The following is a 24,094-nucleotide window of genomic DNA, read 5'->3' on the forward strand; positions in this document are numbered from 1 at the left end:
TCTAATCTGAAAATGGTCTTATAAACTGTCAAGATAAGGAACATTTAAATTTATTAATTCAGTGTATCAAACAGAAAGGTAAGCACTACAAACTTTTTTTTTTGTCATGCACTCATGACTCATGACAAATGCACATGCATTTTAACAGGAAATTAATGAAAGTTTTTGCTTTATTGTGCAGAATAAGTGAAATGGAATATGTAAAGTATGTATAAATGGTACAAGTGAACATCTCCAGTATTTCCATAAGACAATAGCAAAATAAGCAAACATTTATATAGGAGTATTCTGAATTCTGATACTCTGTATGTATGTGTTATAAGAAATCTGAAATAATCACTTTGCGATCAAGTACAAAGAAGGAATACATGGGAATACCCAGCATGTGAATCATGCAGGGAGTTGTCCTATCCTTGGAGGAATCAATTGCATTCTTGTTTAGTCTATTTCTAACAAGGTCAAATTAAATATTTTTTCATCTGTCAAATTTAAATAACAGGCCTGCTTAATAGTCAAACCAAAGCAGTATTATCTAATTAGTCTTCATGTAGTAATGACTGCCAGTTATTTAAATGGTTTTATTTATATTTTAAAAAAATATTTTCAACAAAATACAGAAATCTGATGCAATTGTACTTCTATGATGTGCAAATCCAGCGTTGACATGGGCCTTGTTTATAAAACATTCGTCACTGAAATGAAAAGAACACACTTGATACACTCCGTTGCTGTCCCGGAAAAACAAACCGCATCCACTGTTCATGTTACGCTGAGTTCTTGGGGAAGCTGAACATGGTAAACTTTCCCTCACATCCAAAAATGCACTTATTTGGAGACATTCTCAAACAAAGCCTATGCAGCGCTTCCAACAATTTTGAAGCGCGTTGATGTGCGCAGTCTTGCTTTCCTCTGGTCAATGTGTGTTCATGGCCGCGTTTTTCTGGGAGAAATGCTCATATAAGGACTTTCGTTCTCGTCTATGTCATTAGATCCATGATTGAAAAAAAACACAAAACTTGTACCAACCCGGAAGTAAGATTTTCGGCACAGAAATTATCAGTCACTCTTGGAAATTATTTTTTAAAACTTTGGCCATGTTTAGCATGAGAATCCATCTTCTTTAACACTGTGAACAACTCTGAATACACGAAACACCATTGTATCCCCCCACCCCTTAATATTAAAGGGATCATATGATGCAATTTCAAGTTTAAAAAAAGCGAAAATACTTTGTTTGGTCTTCCAAAAGAAGACACAACTAGAAATCAGTGGTTAAGTTGTATTTATAACACTGTTCCAGAACAGTTCAAACCAAATAGTCGTGTTTGTGCAACGCATTTTATGGAGGACTGTTTCCTGAACCTGGGAGAGTAGCCTTCAATGCTGGCTTTTCTAACTCACAGCCTGTATGTTTTCATATTTAGATAATTTGCCACTGACGATTCAAATGCGAGTTTTGAACAGAGTTAGACTAGTGCTTGTCATTTCTCTGATCACAAATGCAGACATGGTTTTAGGTTAACGTGACGCAATGCAACACAACATGTAAAAACACTAAGTGATTATAATCAGTAATTATGTCGTACCCACTGGATGAAACAAATGCCTCGTTTGTAATGGTATTTATTGGATTTCTCTCATTGCGCCAGGACACAGCATCACATATGTTAAGGGGCGTAACATTTATGTTACACACACAAGGCATTCAGCCAATCACAACGCACTGGGACAATGAGCTTTGTAAAAATCGACACATTTCAGAAATATATATATATATATATATTTTTTTTTTTTTTTTACTTTAAACTACATAAACAGATTTCATTACACCAAATACACAATATAATGTTCTTTTTAACAATTTCATATAATCCCTTTAATGTTTTGCCTTTCTCCTCTATATGTTATGACAGAGTTGTCAGAAACAGGGCTTCCACTTTATCTTTGCAGGTGTATAACTTCTTGTCAGGACATGAGTGGATGATTTCATCATTCTAAACCTAAGATAATCATAAAACAAGCCTGAAGTTCATGGAATGTTTGTGTGTGTGTGTGTGTATGTCTGTGTCTGTAAGTTTCAGAGAGCAAAATTACAAAAATAGCCATAGGCCATTTATGTTAACAAGTTCTAAATTGCATGCATATTTTAGTAGTTTGAGTATTACTTGTTTCGGTACAGATTAAGCAACTTTAATACTGGCAATCCAGTTTTGCTCCCATCTTTCAAATTTTCTCTTGAGGTGTTTTCTGCTCATTTTTGTGTTTGCTCAATCTTGTGCAAGTCTTTCAATGATGGCCAAGTTGTTCTCACAGAGAGTCTTTGAGAAACTGGCGCACTGTCACCTGAGAGAACATTTGCATTTTTCCAGCCTGCTTGAAGTCCTTCACTGAGTGTTATTATATCATTGTCATTTCTTTTTATTACACAACTCGTTATCAAAAACTCAACCAAAAAAAATATTTGGCTACACCTTGCTGCACAAGTTCTGATTTCTTAAGGTTTTTAATATTTACAATGTGTTGAATGTACCGCAAATTTGTTTTAATAGTATTTTTTCTGTTATCACAACTCTTCATATATCATTAGGGTTTTTTTTCACCCTCTGTGTAAGCACTACCCCATTGTTTAAAAAAAGAAAGAAAGAAAAAAAAGGGGTTTACTTCTTTTTTTCTTCTTCTTTACTTAGTCTCAACCTCAGACATCACAGACCATTCACTGACTGTCTCTTTCATATGCAACCTAGAAAATATTTTCTTAATCTAGCAAGCTCTAATCTCACTGGTTGATTTAACACAAACCATTTTAATCTGAGCTTCTTAGCTTAATGGTAATTAAACAAAATCTGAATTAACTGTATATTTCAAGTATTAGTTCAATTCCAGAATAAAGATTTCCTGATAATTCTCTCACTCAAGATGTTCATGTCTTTTTTTCTTCAGTCGTAAAGAAATTAAGGTTTTTGAGGAAAACATTCCAGGATTGTTCTCCATATAATGGACTACAATGGTGACCAACAGGCTGAAGGTCCAAATTGCAGTTTAAATGCAGCTTCAATGTGCTTTACACGATCCAGCCAAGAAATAATGGTCTTATCTAGCAAAACAATTGGTAATTATCTTATATATATATATATATATATATATATATATATATATATATATATATATATATATATATATATATATATATATATATATATATATATATATAAAATTTACTTTCTAATCACAAATGCTCATCTTGCACTAGCTTGATTTCATGCATTATGTAGTCACGTTGGAAAGGTCAAGCATGACATAGGTGGAAGTACCCACACAGTGTTTACAAAGCCAACATACAAGGCATGTCAAATGTCCTTTACAAAAAAGTTAAAACAACCATGTCAGATGATTTTGAAGTTGGAGAAAAAAGTGAGATTAAGCTAATCCTTAAATCTTTTATGTCTGCTTGTGAGTAGGTAGTTTAAGTGGCTAGAATTATATAATGTTGATTGGACTGGACCTTTTGCCATTTAGTTAAAAGCCTGGCTTTATAAGACCTTTATCTAAAGGTTCTCAAACAAAAACATAGCTTTTAGCATCATCTGCCACATTTTATTTTTCAGTGTAGCTGTTTGTGGTTTACTTTAATAAAAATGAAAGTGTGCTAATGCTAGCTGTCCTGCGTTTAGCTTTTTCTACCTGCATTAAAGGATAATTCATGGGTTTAGTCACATTTCTCCCATATCTCCCATATGTTTAGTCACATTTCTTCAACATTCCCAGCATGCTGTATTGTTGTTTTAGTGTTTTGTTAACTCTTTGATGTCGATTTGTGTTTGTTCAATGTCAGAGTACCCACTAACCCCAGACACCCCCAAGAGCGAAGCTCGGACGTCCACCAACAGTGGCAGACTGGCTGCTCTGAAGAAACAAGCCGACATCGAGCTTAAAGTGAAACAGGGAGCGGAAAATATGATTCAGATGTATTCCAACGGCTCTTCCAAGGTAGTAGTCTGCCTTTAAAGGATCTGTGGTGTGTGGTTTGTCTAGACTAATGCTTTTGCTTCTGGTTCAAACAGTTATTTACATGGACATGGAATCTAAACTTGTTTTTTGTTTTTGTTTTTTATTACAAATCATAATTGCAAAAATAATAAGGTCCATTTCCAAATATTTCCAAAATCATTCCCACATTTTTCCATTAAGTAGTCCTGCCCCAGACTCACACCATTGGTTGAGCCAATGCAGTGTTGCGCTGTTTAGAATGTTTTGATGGCACCACGCTGCCACTGCATTTACATTTTTCAGTTAAATCAACATTAAAGTGAAAAACTTGTAACCTCTACATATTAAGGTGGAATAGGAAAAGTATTTCAAAATTCACTTCATCTTTATGTTACACTAAATACTTCTTTGCTTTAACTCCCAGAGAGGATAAGCCGTTTGATCTCTTAGATTCGTCCCAAGAAATGAAAACAGATGTTAGCAAACATGTCCTCTAAAATTGAGTGAAATCTCCTCTCCTATTTTCAAAAGAGGTAAAGGAAGCCAGACTAGACTCATTAATACACATATGCCAATGTCATGGTTGTAACCCCCAGGGTGCAGCTGACATTAAGGAGAACTGGAATAGAACAGTTCAGTTATGTTTCTCCACCCTCTCCCTCAGGAAATCAGGCTTTGGTGCTATACATGCAGTGTGTTTCAAAACATACATGTAGTATCAGTAGAATTGTTCTCATGGTTTGGCTTTGGTCTAGAGTGTCTGACCCTCCTTTTCTCTATTTTATCAAGGACGCCACTGTTAATTAAAGAGGCTCTGTGGCTAAAATTAGCATCTAAGACTCACAAAGGAGTTTTGTTAAATCAGCAGTCTTTTTGGTGATTTAACAGAAAAACATACTTAGCATTATGGCACAGGACTTTCTTTTGACTCGAACTGATTAAGCGACACTCCTTCATTTCTGTTGGCCAATGACTGCTCTGTTTAAGAACTTCAAAGGTGCCTTTTTTGCTCCACTTGTGGTGCCAAATGAAATTGCTAACTCTGTGTCTTCCAATGCTAGGCCAAACTGGTAGTCCCTTCCCAAACTCAGTTTAGTGGTTGGACTGTTAAAAAAAAAATGTATCTGTGTTATTTTTTTACTTTTTAAAGTGGTGAGTCCTGTATGCAACTTCCCAGTTGCTTTAGATTTCCGGAGGAAAGGCCTCTGAGGTAACGTCAGCCTCTAATGGCTACTTACAGGAAGTTTAGTCCATAGAGGTTCCTGACTCGCAGTCACTAGATTTAAATAATTGGTGTGACAAGGAAACATCTCTTTACAATTCAAACACATTATGTATGGATTTGTTTTTAATTTGTGGGTTTCAATTAAAAAAAAAAAAAAATGACAGAAATGTTAAGAATATGAATTAAGATTAAGGTATGAGAGGCCATGCTATAATGTATTGTGAATGTAGTTACAACTAAAGTGTGTTTGGTGCTACAGGCAGCCCCTTAAAGTGTGACTCTGTTTAAAATCCAGTAAGGCCTCAAGGACCATTTTTTTATAAACTGTACATAAAAAAAAAATCTGAACATTTTTATTAAATACATTTTTAAAGTTGTCAAAAGTGACAGGTGTTTAAGGATATGTTTAAAGGAGTTTTTAGGTTACCTCAAAAGGGAACTTAGGCTACGTTCACACTGCAGGCTGAAACGACCCAATTGCGATTTGTTTTTTTGCTCCTATGCGACCTGTATCTGATCTTTTCATAACAGTCTGAACGACACAGATCCGATCTTTTCAAATGTGACCCAGGCCACTTGGGTATGTGGTCCTAAATCCGATACGTATCCGATCTTTTGAAATGCGACCTCCATCTGAACGGCCAGGCCCCATGTATCCGACCCGTACGTCATTGATACGCTACAAACGTCATAATTCTGCATTGAAGTAGGCGGGAATGAGAAGAGCCACTCACATCAGTATCCCACCACTCCTGGCTGCGAGTCGACTCCGCACCCACATGTTTCTCTGTACCGATGTTGCTAACACTGCTCTACAAAACGCCATGGCCAAAAACCTTGCTGTCCTCCTCCTTTTCAATTTTCTTCTTAAAACGAGAAGATTGTAATTGTGCTGGCTCCGTTGGGAAAATAACTTTATTATTGCAAAAAGAGCTCTGCTGTTGACTACACTGTTGTTGACATCCATGTTTAACGTTAGCTACTTTCGCAAACAACGAGTGACGTCGTTCACCGTTGAGTACTCTTCTGCGCATGCGGGTCACTTCTGGGTCATTTCACGTTTACACAGGAGATCACAGAAGGTCGCATTTGATTGGAAATGGGAATGGTCTTGCAAGAAAATTGCATTTTTAAAAAAAAAATCGGAATTGAGCATTAAGCCCTGCAGTGTAAACGTAGCCTTTAATGTGTTAAATAAAAAAAATATGTGATTTAATTTTTAAATATTTAGGTCTGTACATCATTTATATCCTTCTGCTTGCTTAATCTTGTAGTGTCTGGCATGCAAACAGCAAAACCATGAGTGCTGCATAGTAATCTGTTGTAAAATATATAATATATAAAGTAATCATTGCTTTATGTACATGAAATCTTGATTCATACACTACTGTCCCAAAATTTGGAGTCTAAAAGATAATTTTAATCTTTTTTAAGAGTATCTTATGCTCACAAAGGCTTCATTTATTTGATTGAAAATATAGTACTATTGTGAAATATTACAGATTAAAACAAGTTTTATAATCTATCTAATCCTATTCTATTCACAGGATCCTTCAGAAATAATTTTAATATTGGTACTCAAGAATCATTTCTTATAATTATGTGTTCAGTCTCTTTACACACAAATATTTTTTAGGATTGTTTGATGAATAAAGGTCAAAAGAACATTTATTTGAAGGTGTAGATCTCCTTTTCTGTTTATATTTGTATATTTTATTTTATGAACTGTGGATCTGCATATAATGTGCTGCTTGTGCATATTTTATTCCTCTGTTCGTTTCTGAACCTCCAATGTCTTCATTCGTAGGACCGCAAACTGCTCGCAGCAGCTCAACAGATGCTTCAAGACAGCAAGACAAAGATAGAGTTCATTCGAATGCAGATTCTCAAAGCCAGCCAGACCAGCGAGATGAACTATGAGGACAATGACAGTATGTGGTCTAGCTGATTGCCTCTGTAATTATATCTGTGATTTGCAATTTAAATGGGCAGGAGTGTGGTAATAAAACATAAATCTGATGTTTGCAGTGACTTCAAGTAAGCCTATAATCAGTCCTCTGGACCTGAGGATAGAAGAGCTCCGACATCACTTCCGGATAGAGTCTGCTGTGGCGGAAGGTGCTAAGAATGTGATGAAACTGCTGGGTACAGGGAAGGTGACGGAGAAGAAAGCTCATTCAGAGGTCGGCTCCATTTCTAAATTGTAATGATATTTATAGTCGCTTCTCATAATTTTTCTGTAAGTCATATAAACTCTTTCATGTCTATATTTATTATATCCAGGTGTTCATTTAACTATGTACTTTTAATTGCCTAAAGAGCCAAATGTTTACAGCTTTATAGCATAATTGTGGTATGACTCGGGATGAATTAAAATGATTTAATTGTAGAATGCCTGTGGAAGTAATACTCTGTCAGTTTCCTGTCTGTTGGAATTATTTTTTAATTTAAAATGGGATACAACACATTTCAGACCTGCTACCTGACATTAAGCAGCTTTCTTAGACAACAATAGACTAGCAGGGAAAAAAAAAACATTCAAGCTAGTTTCACATGATAGCAGCCAATCAGAAAACAAGCCACTGAAAGAAATTTGTGTACTTCTGAATCAGTATTTGAAGATGTTCCTGTTTGCTCTCCTGGTAAAGCAAGGTTAAAACAAAATCAAAAAATAGATTGGTTAGGGCTGCACAATATTGGAGGAAAGTGATTAGGGGTGCTCCGATCACGATCGGCCGATCGTTATGCGCATCTCGTCAGTAAAGCCGGTTTTCTAATCAGCGATTAATTCCATCAGGTGCGTGATTTCACATAGAGCACCTGTTACTACACAGAGCCGTTGTTAATAGAGAAGATGCGCAAATCACGTAAATTTTCAGCGTTTATTGGCCCATCTTCTCAGTTAACAACGGCTCTGTGTAGTAACAGGTGCTCTATGTGAAATCACGCACCTGATGGAATTAATCGCTGATTAGAGAACCGGCTTTACTGACGAGATGCGCATTAACGATCGGCCGATCGTGATCGGAGCACCCCTAAAAGTGATGTTGCGAAGTGTTGTTTTTCTGTGATATTGCGAATAGAAAAAATTTTCACCACATGATTTGAATAATGCTATTTTGTAAGAATTAATCTATCTAGTAATTTATGGGATGACCATGTAGGGAAGTGCATCTGGAAATCTACATAATTATATGAAAGCTGAAAAACTAAGTAGTTTAAAACATTAAACACAGTATTGTACAGTAATAATTATTATTTTAACATTTTTAAATTGTTTTCTAATAATAATAATAATAGTAATAAAAACATCATCTTTAATAGTTTTTGGTGTAAGACCATTTTTCACAGAGAATTGAATCCTTGTTCTCTGAGGCAGCACTGTCACATTGAAAGAAATGAAAAATTTATGTCTGTATGCAGTTGTAAACACTGTCTGACTTTCTTGCAGGCTCAAGCCCGCTTGAACGAGTCCAGTCAGAAGCTAGACCTGCTGAAGTTCTCTCTGGAGCAGAGACTCAGTGAGCTGCCCAAAAGTCACGCGAAGAGCAACCTGATTATGGAGGAGTTAGCAATGGTGTCTTCCCCAACTCTCAGTCCCCGCCAAAGCATCATGTCCAACAGCAACAAGTACAGCACTGTGGCAAAACCCGCTGCTCTGACCGGTAACAAAGCTGAATCCGTACAGTCACATAATATTTACTGTCCCCATTTTAGATTGGTTTTAGAAATGACAGCTTGTAACAGAGTTAAAACCTATTTGTTCCATTTGAAAAATGTCCATTGAAAGTCCATTCTGCCAAAACTGTGATGCTTCAAAACGTTCATTAAGCGCTTGTAAAAGTAATCCTTATGAATTGAGGATTCGTAGCTTTTATTCAGAGAAAATACTGACCAATTCACATCAGATGTGGTCAATGGAAGCTCAAAGGTGCTTGCTTGTTGCACAAGTATGTTTGAACTGCCATTGTCCATTTTTGATGTGTTCAATGTATATACGTTGAAAGACTACACTGCGATTCACATGAATAACTTTTATGATTTCTTAATATACTTTTGAACGGTAAAGTTTTGTGGGTATTTCAGGAGCTGGACAGAATTCTTTCGGTTTTATTAAAAAAAATCTTCATTTATGTTTTGAACAAAAGCTATGGGTTTCAGATAACATGAGGGCGGGTAAATAATGACAGAACTTTCAGGTTTTGGGGAACTATCCATTTAAAGTTTGGTTAATCAACCAAGAAAAAAAAGAAAGCAAATGGATTCCACTATAAGTCTTCTTTTATTGTTAAGTGCTAGTTGATAAAATAGCACCCCCAATTGTACTGGAGTATATAGGACAAAATCCATATGCGTACATTTTATTAATAGATGAGTGGTAGATGGCATTGGATGAAGAAAAAATTCACCTATACATGGGAGAAAATTCTGCCAGTGTTCACACAAATTTCATCTCCATGAATAGATCCATGAGAATTAATTCATTGTTTCAGTTTATAGTCTTGTTCTCTGCCAATATTCACTCCCAGTGTGAATAGGCTCTTTAGGCTTTTTTCACAACACATGGTACTGTACATTCAGCCCTGTTTGAGAGGGGCAACAGCTGGCTGAGTTTAGGCATGTAAGAGCTACATTCAAATTTTTACACTGTGTCAACACACTTGGTCCCTTCCCCCACCCTTCCTTGGCTTTATCTCACACAACTTTGATCTTCACTCTGAAGGAGAATGAGAGCGCTTACTTAATAATTATAGACTCGTAGTGCATTCCATATATGGCTCTATAACTACTGTCTCTTGAAACAGACATTTACAATTGCTTGCACACTTATTATCTTGTGTTAATCAGAATAGATGTGTTTGGTGATTTACATCTCAAATTACGCAGCACTTTGGCTCTGAGTCGGGTTTCTGTTGTAAATCCACAGGCACATTAGACGTGAGGCTCATGGGCTGTCAGGACCTCCTGGAGAACGTCCCAGGTCGCTCTAAAACAGCATCTGTTCCTCTGCCCGGCTGGAGCCCCGGTGAGGCACGGTCCTCATTTATGACCCGAGGCAACAAGAACAAGTCTGGCAGCAGCCGAACCCTCTCCAAGTCAGATGATCTATCCAGTTGAGTGGCTTTATTTGTTTTAAATGCGTATTGAAAATCCAAGTTAATATCATTCCTTAAAATCTTGAATGGTTTCATTGTGAAGCAGAACAAATAGAGTAACCAAAAAAAACTAAATTTCAAAAACAATAGACTGCGTTTACAAAGTGAACCTTTTTCCATCCTCACTCATTGTCTCCGCCAAGAAATTGATTATACTTTTATTCTATACAGTGTTATTTTATATGGAATATAATAATAATAAAAAAGAATAAAGTGAATAAAATACCATTCAAGTTTGTCCGTATGATGTTTTTTATTTCTATATTTCAATTGCTATTGATTCATTGCATGATTAATAACTAAATTAATCACAATTAATAGCATATATCAACATTTGCTTAAATAATCTCCCTGTAAATTCAAAGACATGGAATCAAAGAATCTATATTTGTTTTTAGAGTATTTTTTTTTTTTTTTTTTTTTTTTTTTATCATTTGCTGACAAATGTCTTTGGGTATAGTTTAATTTTCATCACAGCATTTTTAAATAATAAATCGCATGAAATCAATGTATAAAATACGAATTTCCCTAATAATCATGTTTCTGTTCTAAAGTAATAGTTAAAAGTTGTTTTACACTGTTATGACAGATGAAATCAGTGCCGTTCTGAAGCTGGACAACACAGTTGTGGGACAGACCCATTGGAAGCCAGTTAGCAACCAGTCTTGGGACCAGAAGTTCACGCTGGAACTTGACAGGGTAATGCATGAGAAATTGCATAAAACGCGCTTGTCAAACCACAGTCTTATCCCATAATCCTCTCGACACATGAGTAGATGAGCACACATATACACACATGCTCTCCATTCCAGCCTCTCTCAATTAATTTAGGATATGTTAATCCCAAATTTGACCCAGTTCTTATGGAAACTCAGACAAGGCAGATCAGAAGTCATCGTTCATAATCTCTTCACTCTCACATATATAGTTTACTTTTTGTTTATAACATTATGTTCATAGTTCACAATCAGTATTGTTACCCAGTTTTTTTTTTTTTTTCGGCCTATCCCGTATAATGTATCTCCATTCCTCCACATTACGAAATTGGCTTATTTTGAGTTTGCTTTGTATTCTATTTATTTTTGAGGGTAGATTACACGTGACGGTTTGGGCTTGCTTTTGGCTATGTGACAACGTAAGCGTTTAATCTCATTGAGAGCAATGTCCCAGAGTTCTAATCAGCAGTTGTGCAATGGCAGACAGACTGAATAGACCTATAAAAGGCCTGTAAATATCAAACCATTGGCTGTGAACTAGTAATACTCCTAAGTGGTAACTGTTGATCAATAATTTAAGAAAAGCACATGAGTCAGTGCATTCTTAAATACAATTATTAACTGGCATATTAAAATTATAGTTATAAATATGTCGATCTTTTTATCTATAATTTTAAGTTTCAATTGAGTTTAACACATTTGTAAAATTTTTAACTAATATGTTGATTAATGAGGTTTTATTTTTTATTGTTTTATACTGGCACTACTAGTACTCATTATACCTTATTTGGTGATCGGAAGTGCAGTTTTTCCAAGCAACTACCCATTGCTTTCTAGCATCTGTATAGCAAGGCCCTGGCAACCACTCAATACAACAATGTAATGACACTATACAGAATTTTTCATTTTTAATGTTTTTAAAAGAAGTTAATTATGCTCACCAAGGCTGTATTTATACACTTCAAGGTAGTGTATGTATTGTGTGTGTGTTGTATACTTAATATCAGATACTAAATGCTGTTTTACTTGACCTGTAGTCTCGTGAGCTGGAGATAGCTGTGTACTGGAGAGACTGGCGCTCGCTGTGTGCTGTTAAGTTTTTGCGGCTGGAGGACTTCCTGGACAACCAGCGTCATGGCATGTGCCTTTACCTGGAACCTCAAGGAACACTGTTTGCTGAGGTAATTTGTTTTTGTCATCACAAACAGGCATGCCGTATACAAGTTTTATGGCCCTGTAGAGGATATTTTTATTGAGATTAGCTCTATCTCTTTGTATACAGGTTACATTTTTTAACCCAGTTATTGAGAGGCGACCTAAACTACAAAGGCAAAAGAAAATCTTCTCCAAACAGCAAGGTAAGGTTATGAAGTGGCAAATATGCTTCAGTGTTGAGAAGGCTTGACATGTCCACTCAAACAGATTAGATTAAGCAGCCTACTCTTGACACAATTCTTTGGTTCAATGTTGCACTGCTGTGGGGCCAGTGTTCACACAGTGAAGTCAGAATTAATTTTAACCTTCTTATTTGAACTTTTTTGAACCATTAATAACAAAGAAGGTTAAAAGCTGGTTGAGAGGCTTAAGTTTTGATTCAAAATTGTTGCCAAAGTCTCACGTGGGAGACTCAAGTCAAAAGTTTTCTGTTAGCGTTTTGCTAAGCTAACAGTGCAATAATGTTTTGGGCAATCTCCAACAAATGTTTTGCCAGGAAAATTTGGTCAGGTTTTTGCATGTGATTTGTCTGTTCAGAGCAATGTGTGGGGGGAAAAAGCTACAAACGGGCTGAATGATCATGTAAATTCAGTTTCTGTCAGTTGGTGGTGCATGGAAAAGTAGCAATATGTTTATCACACTGTGCATCCTGGTGTGAACAGTCTTTCACAAATATTCAGCCATCCTGGATTTGCTTTCTCATTGAGCTTGACAAAAAGTATTCTGGGATTGCATTGTCCATGAAGGATAAATGCCATGTTGTCTCAGAATTTTGCTAAAATAAGGTATCTTATACCTTTTGGATCAGCTCTGTCTACGGTGCATTAAAAGAGCGCCGACATAAATAGCATACTGGGAACTAATATGATCTATTGTTCAGAAGTTTGCTTCTGTTTTTTTCATCTCATACATAAACCTTGTTCCTCTCAGGAAAAACATTCTTGCGTGCCCCTCAGATGAACATCAACATCGCCACCTGGGGCAGGTTGATGAGAAGAGCCATTCCGTCAGTCAATTCCTCATTCAGTCCTCAGGCGGCTGATCTGGGCTCAGCATTGAGCCCTGAAACAGTACCCATCGGCCACCCAGACGCCCACTTCCTACCCAGGTACATATGTGTAACAATTAATTCTTATTCCAGCTCATTATTCCACACAGAATCATCTCCTAGAAGAGCATCTGGTAGCTGAAAGCCCTCACATTATTCTGCAGTCTTTGATAAACAATGACTAATCTGTCTGGAAACATAATTGGTGCTCTGTATTAGATAATTCGATGACTTCACCATTCCTGCTCCGTATCCCAGCGTTCCATAATGTAGCTAATTTGTACATTTCCAGACCTCCAACTGTTTAAAAAGGAAATTTTTATGATTTATCTTCTCTCCTTCAGTGACCCCACTGTGACTAAATTAGACTTTGACAAACCAGCAACCCCTCACTCAAAACGGCACTCCATCGAAGTGGAGATAGAGGAACCTTCATCACCAGATAAGACCGCAGATGGAAAAGAGGTGCAGGTAATGGGGTGGTTGCATTAAAGGAATAGTTCACCCAGAACTGAAAGATATCATTGTTCACTCATGTTGATCCAGACCCATCAGATTTTTTTTCTTTCTGTGGAACCCAAAAGGAAAACTTTAGCTAAATATTGATACCATTCTTTTCTATACAATGAAAGGGGATGGGATGGAAATGGGGTGGAAAGCTTTGGTTGAGGAAAATATATCTTAATCGTAATTCAATGATAATCTTGGCAGCAGATTATTTAAATATACATCAAGGTGTAAGAGATTTGAGAAATTTAAGTATGCCATGCCAAGTTGTTTCATATGCAGTTTGATGTCAGTTATTTCAAGTGTTGTTGGTTCTTTATTTTAACAGATAATGTGTGAATGTTTGATAATGTGTGCTGCTTAATTTGAATAATATAGATACATTCCAGTGGTTCTCAATTAGAGTACTGAGAACCACTAGGGGCCTTGGCAAACTTACAAGGGTGCCTCAAGATGATTTGAAACCATTTAAAATAAGAAAAAACAAGCTTTAAAAAAGCAACTGAACAACTTTTGGATATTTCTAGAGAATCCCATCTGTAATGTGCAATTTCTTTGCCTGAAGGAGTTAGAGAAATTATGAAAATCCTAAAACGTATATATGCACTATTGGGAAGAAATAGTGAGAAAAGTATGGACACTCCTGGTACCTGTAAATAAAGAAAGGTTGAGAACCACCGGCATATTCAATAATATAATCCCATTACATTTAAATTATATAACATTTAGTCATTTAGCAGACACTTTTATCCAAAGCTACTTACAAATGAGGACAATAGAAGCAATCAAAGCCAACATAAGGGCAATAATATGTAAGCGCTGGGACCTCAAATGTTAGAGGGTCTTTTTTCTTTTAGAAAAATGCTATATATGTGTGTTTAAGTAATCACGTGAATAAGATTATAAACAAATGCTTGTGTTTTTCCCCCCCATCTATTCATCCCACAAAGCAATCATATGGCTTATGACTTGGAATTTAGTGCAGAAGTAAATGGTGTCTTATTTTGGTCCTTGAAAAGTATGTTATGAAAGCCCAGGTTTCTTTGACATTAACCTTCAGCTCATCTGCATTTTTTGGTCTCTTGTTTCTTATTTTCCTCTTGACAATACACCATAGAGAATGGGGTAGCAAACTGACCAGACCTGAACCCCATAGAGAATCTTGAATCCCAGAATGGGGTTCAGGTCTGGTCAGTTTCCTGGCCAATCGAGCACACCAACACCATGGTCATTTAGCCAACTTTTGGTGCTTTTGGCAGTGTGGGCAGGTGCCAAATCCTGCTGGAAAATGAAATCCGCATTTTCAAAAAGCTGGTCGGCAGAAGGAAGCATGAAGTGCTCTTAAATTTCTTGGTAAACGGGCGCAGTGACTTTGGTTTACAAAAAAACAACAACAGTCCAACACCAGCAGATGATATTGCACCCCAAATCATCACAGACTGTGGAAATTTAACACTGGACTTCAAGCAACTTGGGCTATGAGCTTCTACACCCTTCCTCCAGACTCTAGGACCTTGGTTTCCAAATGAAATACAAAACTTGCTCTCATCTGAAAAGAGTACTTTGGACCACTGGGCAATAGTCCAGTTCTTCTTCTCCTTAGTCCCAGATAAGATGCCTCTGACCTTGTCTGTGGTTCAGCAAATCCCTTGACACGTCTGTGTGGTGGCTCTTAATGCCTTGACCCCAGCTTCAAGTCTATTCCTTGTGAAGTTCACTCAAATTCTTGAATTTATTTTGCTTGACATTCCTCATAAGGCTGCGGTTCCCTCGGTTAGTTGTGCAACTTTTCCTTCCACAATTTTTCCTTCTACTCAACTTTTTGTTAACATACTTGGATACAGCACTCTGTGAACAGCCAGTTTCTTTGGCAATGAATGTTTGTGCCTTACCCTCCTTGTGAAGGGTGTCAATGATGGTCTTCTGGACAACTGTCAGATCAGCAGTCTTCCCCATGATTGTGTAGCCTAGTGAACCAAACTGAGAGACTATTTTAAAGGCTCAGGAAACCTTTGCAGTTGTTTTGAGTTGATTAGCTGATTGGCATGTCACCATATTCTAATTTGTTAAGATAGTGAATTGGTGGGTTTAGTTTAAATGTGAGCCAAAATCATCACAATTGAAAGAACCAAAGACTACTTCAGTCTGTGTGCACTGAATTTATTAAATACATGAGTTTCACAATTTGAGTTAAATTACTGAAATTAACTTTTCCACAAAATTCAAATTTATTGAGATGCACCTGTAGATCGTATGTTAAAGAACAGCTTGAACATCCTGCCCTACATGTCTTTCTTTGAGGGGCAAAAATCATTCTTATGGGTTTGGAACAGTATGATGACAGAATTTTCATTTTTGTCTGAACTGTCCCTTTAAGGCAAGTATTATTAATAAGGGGAGTTCTCTTACAGTACTTAAGAGTGACTCTATAACGCCTCTCACCTACAGGATGCCCTAGCGACCTTTGACTTCCTGAACAACACAGTAGCTAAACCAGATTATAACAGTCTGGTTGAAAATGAGCAGCATGACCTGGAACTGACCGAAGTTCAACGAAAAACTGAAAGGTAGTCTGTTCCAAGTTTTTGGATGATTGACATCATGGCCACATATAAACATGCATACATTAATGGTAGTCAAATGCTCAAAGTGTGCGGTCATGCCTTTAGGGAAGAAGAGGAAGTTCAATTCAGTGTGACAGACTTCAAATGTGTAGCTGTTCTGGGGCGTGGCCACTTTGGAAAGGTAAACTGAAAACTTGCTTTTACATATGCAATATGGTGAGCTCTGTAAAATGTGCAATTGCGCCATAAATGTACAGTACATTAACCATTTGTGTAATAATATTGCAGATTATCTCTGCATGCTGCCACTTTGTGATGCATACAGTTTCAGCTCTTTAATTATTCAACAGGTTTTACTTGCGGAGTACAAGACCACTGGAGAAATGTTTGCTATTAAAGCTTTGAAGAAAGGTGACATTGTTGCAAGGGATGAAGTAGACAGGTAAAGGCTATCTATGTGTGTTTAAATAAAATAAATGAACAACTTATGATGATGCTTGAAGCATTTGTAGATGCATCAGTAATCATATACAGTGGGGACTGTTCTGCTCCTGTTTAATTTCATTTTATTATTAAAGCCAAAGTGTCAGAGTAGTACTAGACATGTTCCTTGAGAAAGTTGCATTGACTCAATTTACAATCAAGTTACAATCTTATTTGACTGTTAATTCTGTTCATGAGATGTTTGAGTCTGGCTTCAAAGCTTTATACAGTAGTGAATCCTCCCTTTTAAGAGCCTCATGTGATATATTTACAGAAACTGTTTCTGGGAAATCCATGGCTTTAGTTTTATTAGATCTGAGTGCTGCTTTTGATCTGGTTAATCATGAGGTTCTGTTGACACATTTGGAGACATCTGTAGGTCTACGTGGCACGGTCTTACAGTGGTTCCATTCCTACCTGTCCAACAGATGTTTTCGTGTTTGTATTGGTCATCAGTCCTCCTCAAGTATACCTCCTAACTGTGGAGTGCCACAGGGGTTAATGGATTGATATTACAATAAAATAAATTAAAAAAAAAGCATTGGTCTCACTACATGACAATATGATGTAGAAAATATTAAATATAGCACCTAAAGTAACTATGCCTCATCTAAATTTGAACCAGAAAAAAAGAAATGTTTTTTAATTGACATGTTTTGTTAACTATCCGTTTACGCTTCATATTAATATCTATCCACAGCCTCATGTGTGAGAAGAGGATCTTTGAGACAGTGAACAGTGTTCGGCATCCGTTCCTGGTGAACCTCTTCGCTTGTTTCCAAACCAAGGAGCATGTGTGTTTTGTCATGGAATACGCAGCAGGAGGAGACCTGATGATGCACATTCATGCAGACGTGTTCTCTGAGCGGCGCTCCATGTGAGTGACAGAATTTACTACTGCTGCTGTCACTTTGATATGATCGTTTCCCATATAAAAAGCAAAAAATTGGATTTCCATCTGAAACGACTTGTTTTTATGTCCTCAGTTTCTATGCTGCTTGTGTAGTCTCGGGGCTGCAATTTCTGCATGACCATAAAATAGTATACAGGTAAGTGTCAGTCCTCGGTGTAAAAACCGAAGGCTTCATGAACGTTTTATGAACTACATCATGTGACTGTCATGAGTTTAATTTTGCAGGGATTTGAAGCTAGATAACCTTTTGCTGGATACTGAGGGATATGTCAAGATTGCAGATTTTGGTCTCTGCAAAGAAGGTAGACATAGTGTATTTTTATTACTAATGTTACTAATGTTTGAGTGATTTGTGTTGTCGTCAGTAATGTGGGTGTAACTCATTCCATCTCCCATCATGTAGGAATGGGCTTCAGAGATCGCACTAGTACATTCTGTGGAACTCCTGAGTTCTTAGCTCCAGAAGTTTTAACCGAGACTTCATACACAAGAGCGGTGGACTGGTGGGGTCTGGGAGTTCTCATCTTTGAGATGTTGGTTGGAGAGGTATGATAGATGGATGGATACTTGATTGATCCTCAAGGGGAAATTTATTAGGAGTAAACTTAATGCTGTTTACTTGATTGGTTTAAAAAAATAAGCTAATTCAATGTATCATATCACAGTAAATTAATTGCATGACCCCTAAAAAGATTATTTACGTTAATTTGCGTGACTAAAATTAAAACAATTTCTGTTACATTATTACTTCGGATGAGTAAATCTTTAAAAAGTCATAAAATGTGACTTAAAATTTTTTGTGACTTGAGAACTCGTCGTATTTACTGTATGTATAACTTAACCTAAGGCTGTCACTGGTTCACAGTCCACAGAAATCCATGCAACAGAGTTTGTCAACCTGCCTGATGTAGAGCAGTGGACCGTTCGCACAGAACTTTAGACATTCCATCTGTGCTATTTAATGTCTCACTAGCCGGGTTTCCATCCAAAGTTGTGAATTTAACTTAAACTAAAATTGGAATATCGAACAAAACATTTGCAAACAAGCACCTTTCTCATCCAACTAGTTAAAGAAAACAAAATTATCAGTTCCTGATAAACTTGCACTATACATCACTAAGAAAAGTAGGAGAAGCTACTGGATATAATGATTTTGCTATATAATTACTTGCACCTCAGAACAAGCAGAAGAAACACAATGAATGCAGTTATTGCTTTCGGAGGTGAATGCTGCTGTTTGGGAACGCAGTAATTTAACAATTCTGGGAGGCAATTGTACAGAAATACTTTGATTGACGGACTTTTCTCTGGCATTTTACCGGATGACAATATAACAATATTTCAGATGCTGTGGAACAAGAATGGTCCGCTGATTAGTCAGAATTTGTCGTCCCATAGCGCAAAGTCACATTACTTTTTTGATGCGTGTGGAGGAATTTATTTGCAAAATGCATTTCCATCTCCCATTATTTACATTGATTTTTTTTCGCAGAAGTCAGAAACCACCTCAAGCGAGCGTAAAAACATTTTTGCGAATTAAGGCATTTTTATTGGAAATACAGTGTTCAAACAATACATCACTTGATTCTAATGTGTGCACATAAAAACAGGGTGATGGAAACCCAGCTGGGCACCATGTTCTTAACACAGTGTGTCAAGCAGTTCATACTTTGCAAAACGTATTTCAAGTTTTCTGCATTCTGTTCCATTTTGTTGCACTCCATCAAACTGTTGTTGTTGTTTAAAGCAAGACTGCATCCCATGTGAACAGTTCTCAGTGTGATTTGGTTAGGCGTGTTGCTTGTGGCAGTTGCAAACTAAAAAAAAAAAAAAAAAATTCCTTGAACGTTCTGTCTTAAATTGTGAATATACGTACAGGTCAAGGGGCATAAAGAATGGTGTGCATTTTTAAATTGCATAATTTAGTTTAACACTAATTGCACATTAAATAATTATTAACTACAATATGTATCATTTGAATAGACTATTTTCCCCCAGTACTTCATTATCTTAAATATTCTTTATATTATTTCAACTACAGTCCCCGTTCCCTGGTGATGATGAAGAGGAGGTGTTTGACAGTATTGTTAACGATGAAGTTCGCTATCCAAAGTTCCTCTCCACAGAAGCCATTTCCATAATGAGAAGGGTATGTTTGGATGTTTCCTGCTACCAGTTAAACCAATTTTCCTAGACTACAGCTCATTTTATAGCTTAAGGCATTCCTTAAAATCACAACACAGCTTTATTAGAAAAGACTGTTTCTTTTTTGCACTTTTATATTCTCTATTTAATTTACCAACTAACGATGTTTATAAGCTTTAAAGTTTCTCTTCCTTATCCAGTTATTAAGGAGAAATCCAGAGCGGCGTCTCGGCGCTGGGGAACGAGATGCAGAGGAAGTAAAGAGTCATCCGTTTTTCAGAGTAGGCCATCTGTTTAACCTCTTTTTTAATTTTCAAATGTCACTGAAAATCTCCTTACCACACATTTGTTTATTCTTCCTCAGGATATGGATTGGGCTGCACTGCTGGCAAAGAAGATCCCGCCTCCATTTTTGCCAACTATCAAAGGCCGTGAAGATGTTAGTAACTTTGACGATGAATTCACCTCAGAGGCACCTATATTGACTCCGCCTCGTGAGCCGAGGGTTCTGACAGTCAGCGAGCAGGAGATGTTTGTAGACTTTGACTACATTGCTGACTGGTGTTAACGCAGATCCTCAATAACCCTGTTCAAACATGCTCAACACTGAACCAACCGAACAACTCCCTCTCTGTAGGACATATTGGAAAAGAAACTGCTTTCCGTCTATGCTCTTATTGTGCCATTTAAGGGATTGGAAATAACCTGTTTTAAGAAACAATAATTTTTGGGGATTTTCTACACAACTGAAGAACTGAACCTGACTAAGACATAAAATTACAAATTCTTCACTCCGTAAAAGGAGCATCTTACAAGACGAGTAAGCTCAAGAAGAGTTCCCTTCAATGCCTTAAATTCTTTACATGGCTTCCAAACAATAACTATCAGATACAGAAAACCTTCCAAAGCATTCCTGCCAAATGTTGTTAAAAAAAGACCTTAACCAAGAGCACAGATAAATAAACTTGAATTTTATCAAGGAAAAATGAGAGAAAGCTGCGATTTAATCGATCTTTTGAGAATTTCACTTTTATAAAAGTATCATTCCTCTCTAATCATCAAAGGAAATGTAATTTATAGTTTTATACTGTATTTTTAGAATTGTAGCCATTTGAATCTACTGTTGTACACATAAATATCAATTGTAAGATTATCATTTTGGAGAGGGCAGCTCAAAGTTGAGAACAATTCTGAACTTTTCAAATGGAATGTAAAAATGTATATTCATCTAAACAAAAACAAAAAATATATATATTTTTGGCATGTGGTTATGCCAAAGCTGGCTGTATGTTTTATTAGTTTACATTTTCTAAGGATATTTGTAGTCTGTTCCAGATCTTTGTAATTTTGCAACGATTTCTCACAATTTAGCCATTTTGTGGTTGTATGTCAACATTAAACCACCTTTAATAGAAATGGTTTCATATATGTCTGTGATGACCATTCCTATTTGTTCAACACATTTGATCCTACAGTGAACTCATCCCTCTCTGAGGAAACTTATGATGGACTCCTGCCAACAATTCCATTCAAATGTATCATGAAACCTTCCTCAAATACATTCTGTACACCAACTGACAGCTGGTTTCTGTCTATTCCTCTTGTCAAGAGCTTCAAAGAAGAATGTGTGTGCTCCAAGCAAATTAAGACACTAGCTTGCTATTACTAGCCTTTCTGAAATCGCCTACCCTAAAAATGTGTGCTGTCAAACGACAATCATGATTAATCGCATCCGAAATAAGTTTTTGTTAACATATTAAAGGTCCCCTTCTTCGTGATCCCATGTGTTAAACTTTAGTTAGTGTGTAATGTTCTTGTTTGAGTAATAAATAATATCTGTAAAATGTTAAAGCTCAAAGTTCAATGCCAAGCGACATATTTTATTTAACAGAATTCGCCTACAAAAAACGACCCGTTTGGACTGCATCCCTCTAGTTCCTGCAGTAATGACGTCACTAAAACAGTTATTTGACTAACCTCCGCCCACATGAATTCACAAAAAGGGAGGCGTGGTCTTGTTGCGCTCCAACCAGGCGGCAAGGAAGTCGACCGGAAGTTGAAGTCGGCTGCGTGCTGCCTTCTTGTAGCAGAACTTCACTTGCGTTAGCATTCCCATTGACTCCCATTCATTTTGGCGTCACTTTGACAGCGAATAACTTTACATCTGAGGCGTTTAAAGACTCCGTTTGTCCATTATTTATTTCTAAAGATACACGACAATGTATAAAGGGCTCCATTACCTTCTATGTTACATTATGGCCACGTAGAAACAGTTTTTGTAAAAAATAGGCTAACGATTGCGTCATAACCACTCAACTCTCTGTCACATTACTGTACAGACAGGAGGAGAAGCTCGCAGGCAATTAACTTAATATGGCTTACTGGCGTTACATTTAAAAATACTATACAAAATAATTAATCAGAATACTTACTCCTGCTCACTCACGCCAAAGAACTCCCTGCTCAAGCTCGCCGTCTCTGCAAGATTAACGATGACAGTTTGCACGCACATGTACTAGAACATTTACATCTGTCAGACAGGTTGCTGACGTCATCAAGCTTCGTTTGAGTCTGCGCGTCAGAAACAGAAGTGCTAAAAATAGCTAAAAATGGCTTTCAATTGTCTCAGTTGAGTTCCAATGGGGTTGCTGTGTCCATTTCTTTTACTGTCTATGGCTCCAACAAAGAAGGAAGAGCTGCGTTTTTGTTTGCCATGTCGTTGAAACGCTGTTATTTTCATCTTAGAGTCCAATCATCTTTGTTTGGGCTTCCCAGGGACTCTGTACTTGAAGATTAAAGGTTACAATTTATGTTTAACTCGGTTCCCGAAAATTATAATCCACATGTAAAACTATGTGCACATTTTGCTTAGGACAGCTTGCTGAGGACAACTTCCTCAATCTCAATCAGTTTAATGCCGGATTCGCTCAAAGATTATTCTTGAAAGATGGAGCAGTTCCCTCTTTGTCTGGAGAAGGCGTTGTTTATGGACCACAACTGGTAAGTGTATTTTATTATTTAAATTGGTGCTTTTTAAAGTTTCTGTAATTTATTACACAAAGGGCAACGCTGTTTAGCTTTGTTAACTAGATGTTAGGGCTGTGCAAAAAAAAAAAAACGAATACGGTTTTCATGCGCATCTCTTCAGTAAAAACACTCATGTGATTATAAGTACATCTCCAGCACGTGCGTTCTAGCCCAGTCACGTTAGCAGGAGGGCAGTGCACGCTCAGTTGCTGTTGAATCACAACACAGGAACCGCTGGCCCAATCAGAACTCGTTATGTATTTCTGAAGGAGGAACTTTATAGAACAAGGAAGTCATTAGCCCGTTTTTATTACAGTGGAAACAGCGGTATACAGATAGGTGAATTGTGTGAAAAATACTGTTTTTTTTTACACGCAAAAAATTTACACGTTATATTGTACACTGTAAACACAAAGCTTCAATAAAGTGCGAATAAAGGGACCTTTAACATATAGGCAGCTGACTTGTAGCCCTATCAGGCAATTACTTTGCAGACAGCATTTCTGCACAAAGGCACCTTGTGAAACAATTTCGGACAGGCTTCTGAGGCAGCGTAATTGTTTAATAATCTACAACCAAATAGAATTTTGGTGATGACTAAACAAATATTTAATTACTATAATACTGTTTTCTCTATAGAATTAGCATCAAAAGTGCAAAAAGAAATATACATTTACAAACAAACTGACTGCCAACACAACTTTCAAACACCATCTTTATTTTCAAGCTCAACCGTCATGGAATGAAATGCATGGGATTGTGGGATATCAAAGGCAACGAAGGATACATTCTGCTCTCAAATGCTGCCTTTTCAAATGTCTTTTATTTTGAATGCAATTTAATCGTTTGACAGTAGCCTACTACTAAAAATAAAGTTTGTCCGACAAAATGTTGTACTAACGTGTTCACTAATACCATTTTTAACTATGCCAATTACAGCTTTTTGGATGCAAACGCGATTCATCTTTGGCATAATTCTGACCCTGTTGACTTGCCACAAAGGGAGGAAAATAACTGCACATAACTGTAACTTGTTCACTGGCTGTATGAAGAAATAAGATTTGATGGATTTGCTACTTGTGGGTTATGTAAATCTTCTTACAGGTGG

At 36.9% G+C, this 24,094-nt stretch overlaps 1 protein-coding gene across 2 annotated transcripts in view; it reads left to right on the forward strand.

Moving 5' to 3' along the window:
* Window positions 1–21,537, forward strand: part of LOC113050644 (serine/threonine-protein kinase N2-like) — a 42,114-nt gene extending 20,577 nt beyond the window's left edge. Inside the window, exons 3-22 of one of the 2 annotated variants that reach the window (XM_026213841.1) lie at window positions 3,833–3,987; window positions 7,020–7,143; window positions 7,241–7,395; window positions 8,664–8,877; window positions 10,140–10,325; window positions 10,958–11,067; window positions 12,122–12,265; window positions 12,367–12,442; window positions 13,230–13,407; window positions 13,692–13,818; window positions 16,303–16,421; window positions 16,524–16,599; window positions 16,769–16,860; window positions 17,602–17,778; window positions 17,888–17,950; window positions 18,040–18,116; window positions 18,218–18,360; window positions 19,856–19,963; window positions 20,160–20,240; window positions 20,324–21,537. In XM_026213841.1, coding sequence (XP_026069626.1) covers window positions 3,833–3,987; window positions 7,020–7,143; window positions 7,241–7,395; window positions 8,664–8,877; window positions 10,140–10,325; window positions 10,958–11,067; window positions 12,122–12,265; window positions 12,367–12,442; window positions 13,230–13,407; window positions 13,692–13,818; window positions 16,303–16,421; window positions 16,524–16,599; window positions 16,769–16,860; window positions 17,602–17,778; window positions 17,888–17,950; window positions 18,040–18,116; window positions 18,218–18,360; window positions 19,856–19,963; window positions 20,160–20,240; window positions 20,324–20,527 — 2,609 coding nt within the window. In that variant the 3' untranslated portion in view covers window positions 20,528–21,537. The remainder of the gene's footprint in view (window positions 1–3,832; window positions 3,988–7,019; window positions 7,144–7,240; window positions 7,396–8,663; window positions 8,878–10,139; window positions 10,326–10,957; window positions 11,068–12,121; window positions 12,266–12,366; window positions 12,443–13,229; window positions 13,408–13,691; window positions 13,819–16,302; window positions 16,422–16,523; window positions 16,600–16,768; window positions 16,861–17,601; window positions 17,779–17,887; window positions 17,951–18,039; window positions 18,117–18,217; window positions 18,361–19,855; window positions 19,964–20,159; window positions 20,241–20,323) is intronic. The other variant, XM_026213842.1, reaches the window with a different exon arrangement.
* The last annotated feature ends 2,557 nt before the right edge of the window (window positions 21,538–24,094 follow it).

This window comes from Carassius auratus, chromosome 31 (genome assembly GCF_003368295.1).
Source record: "Carassius auratus strain Wakin chromosome 31, ASM336829v1, whole genome shotgun sequence".
Lineage (NCBI taxonomy): Eukaryota > Metazoa > Chordata > Actinopteri > Cypriniformes > Cyprinidae > Carassius > Carassius auratus.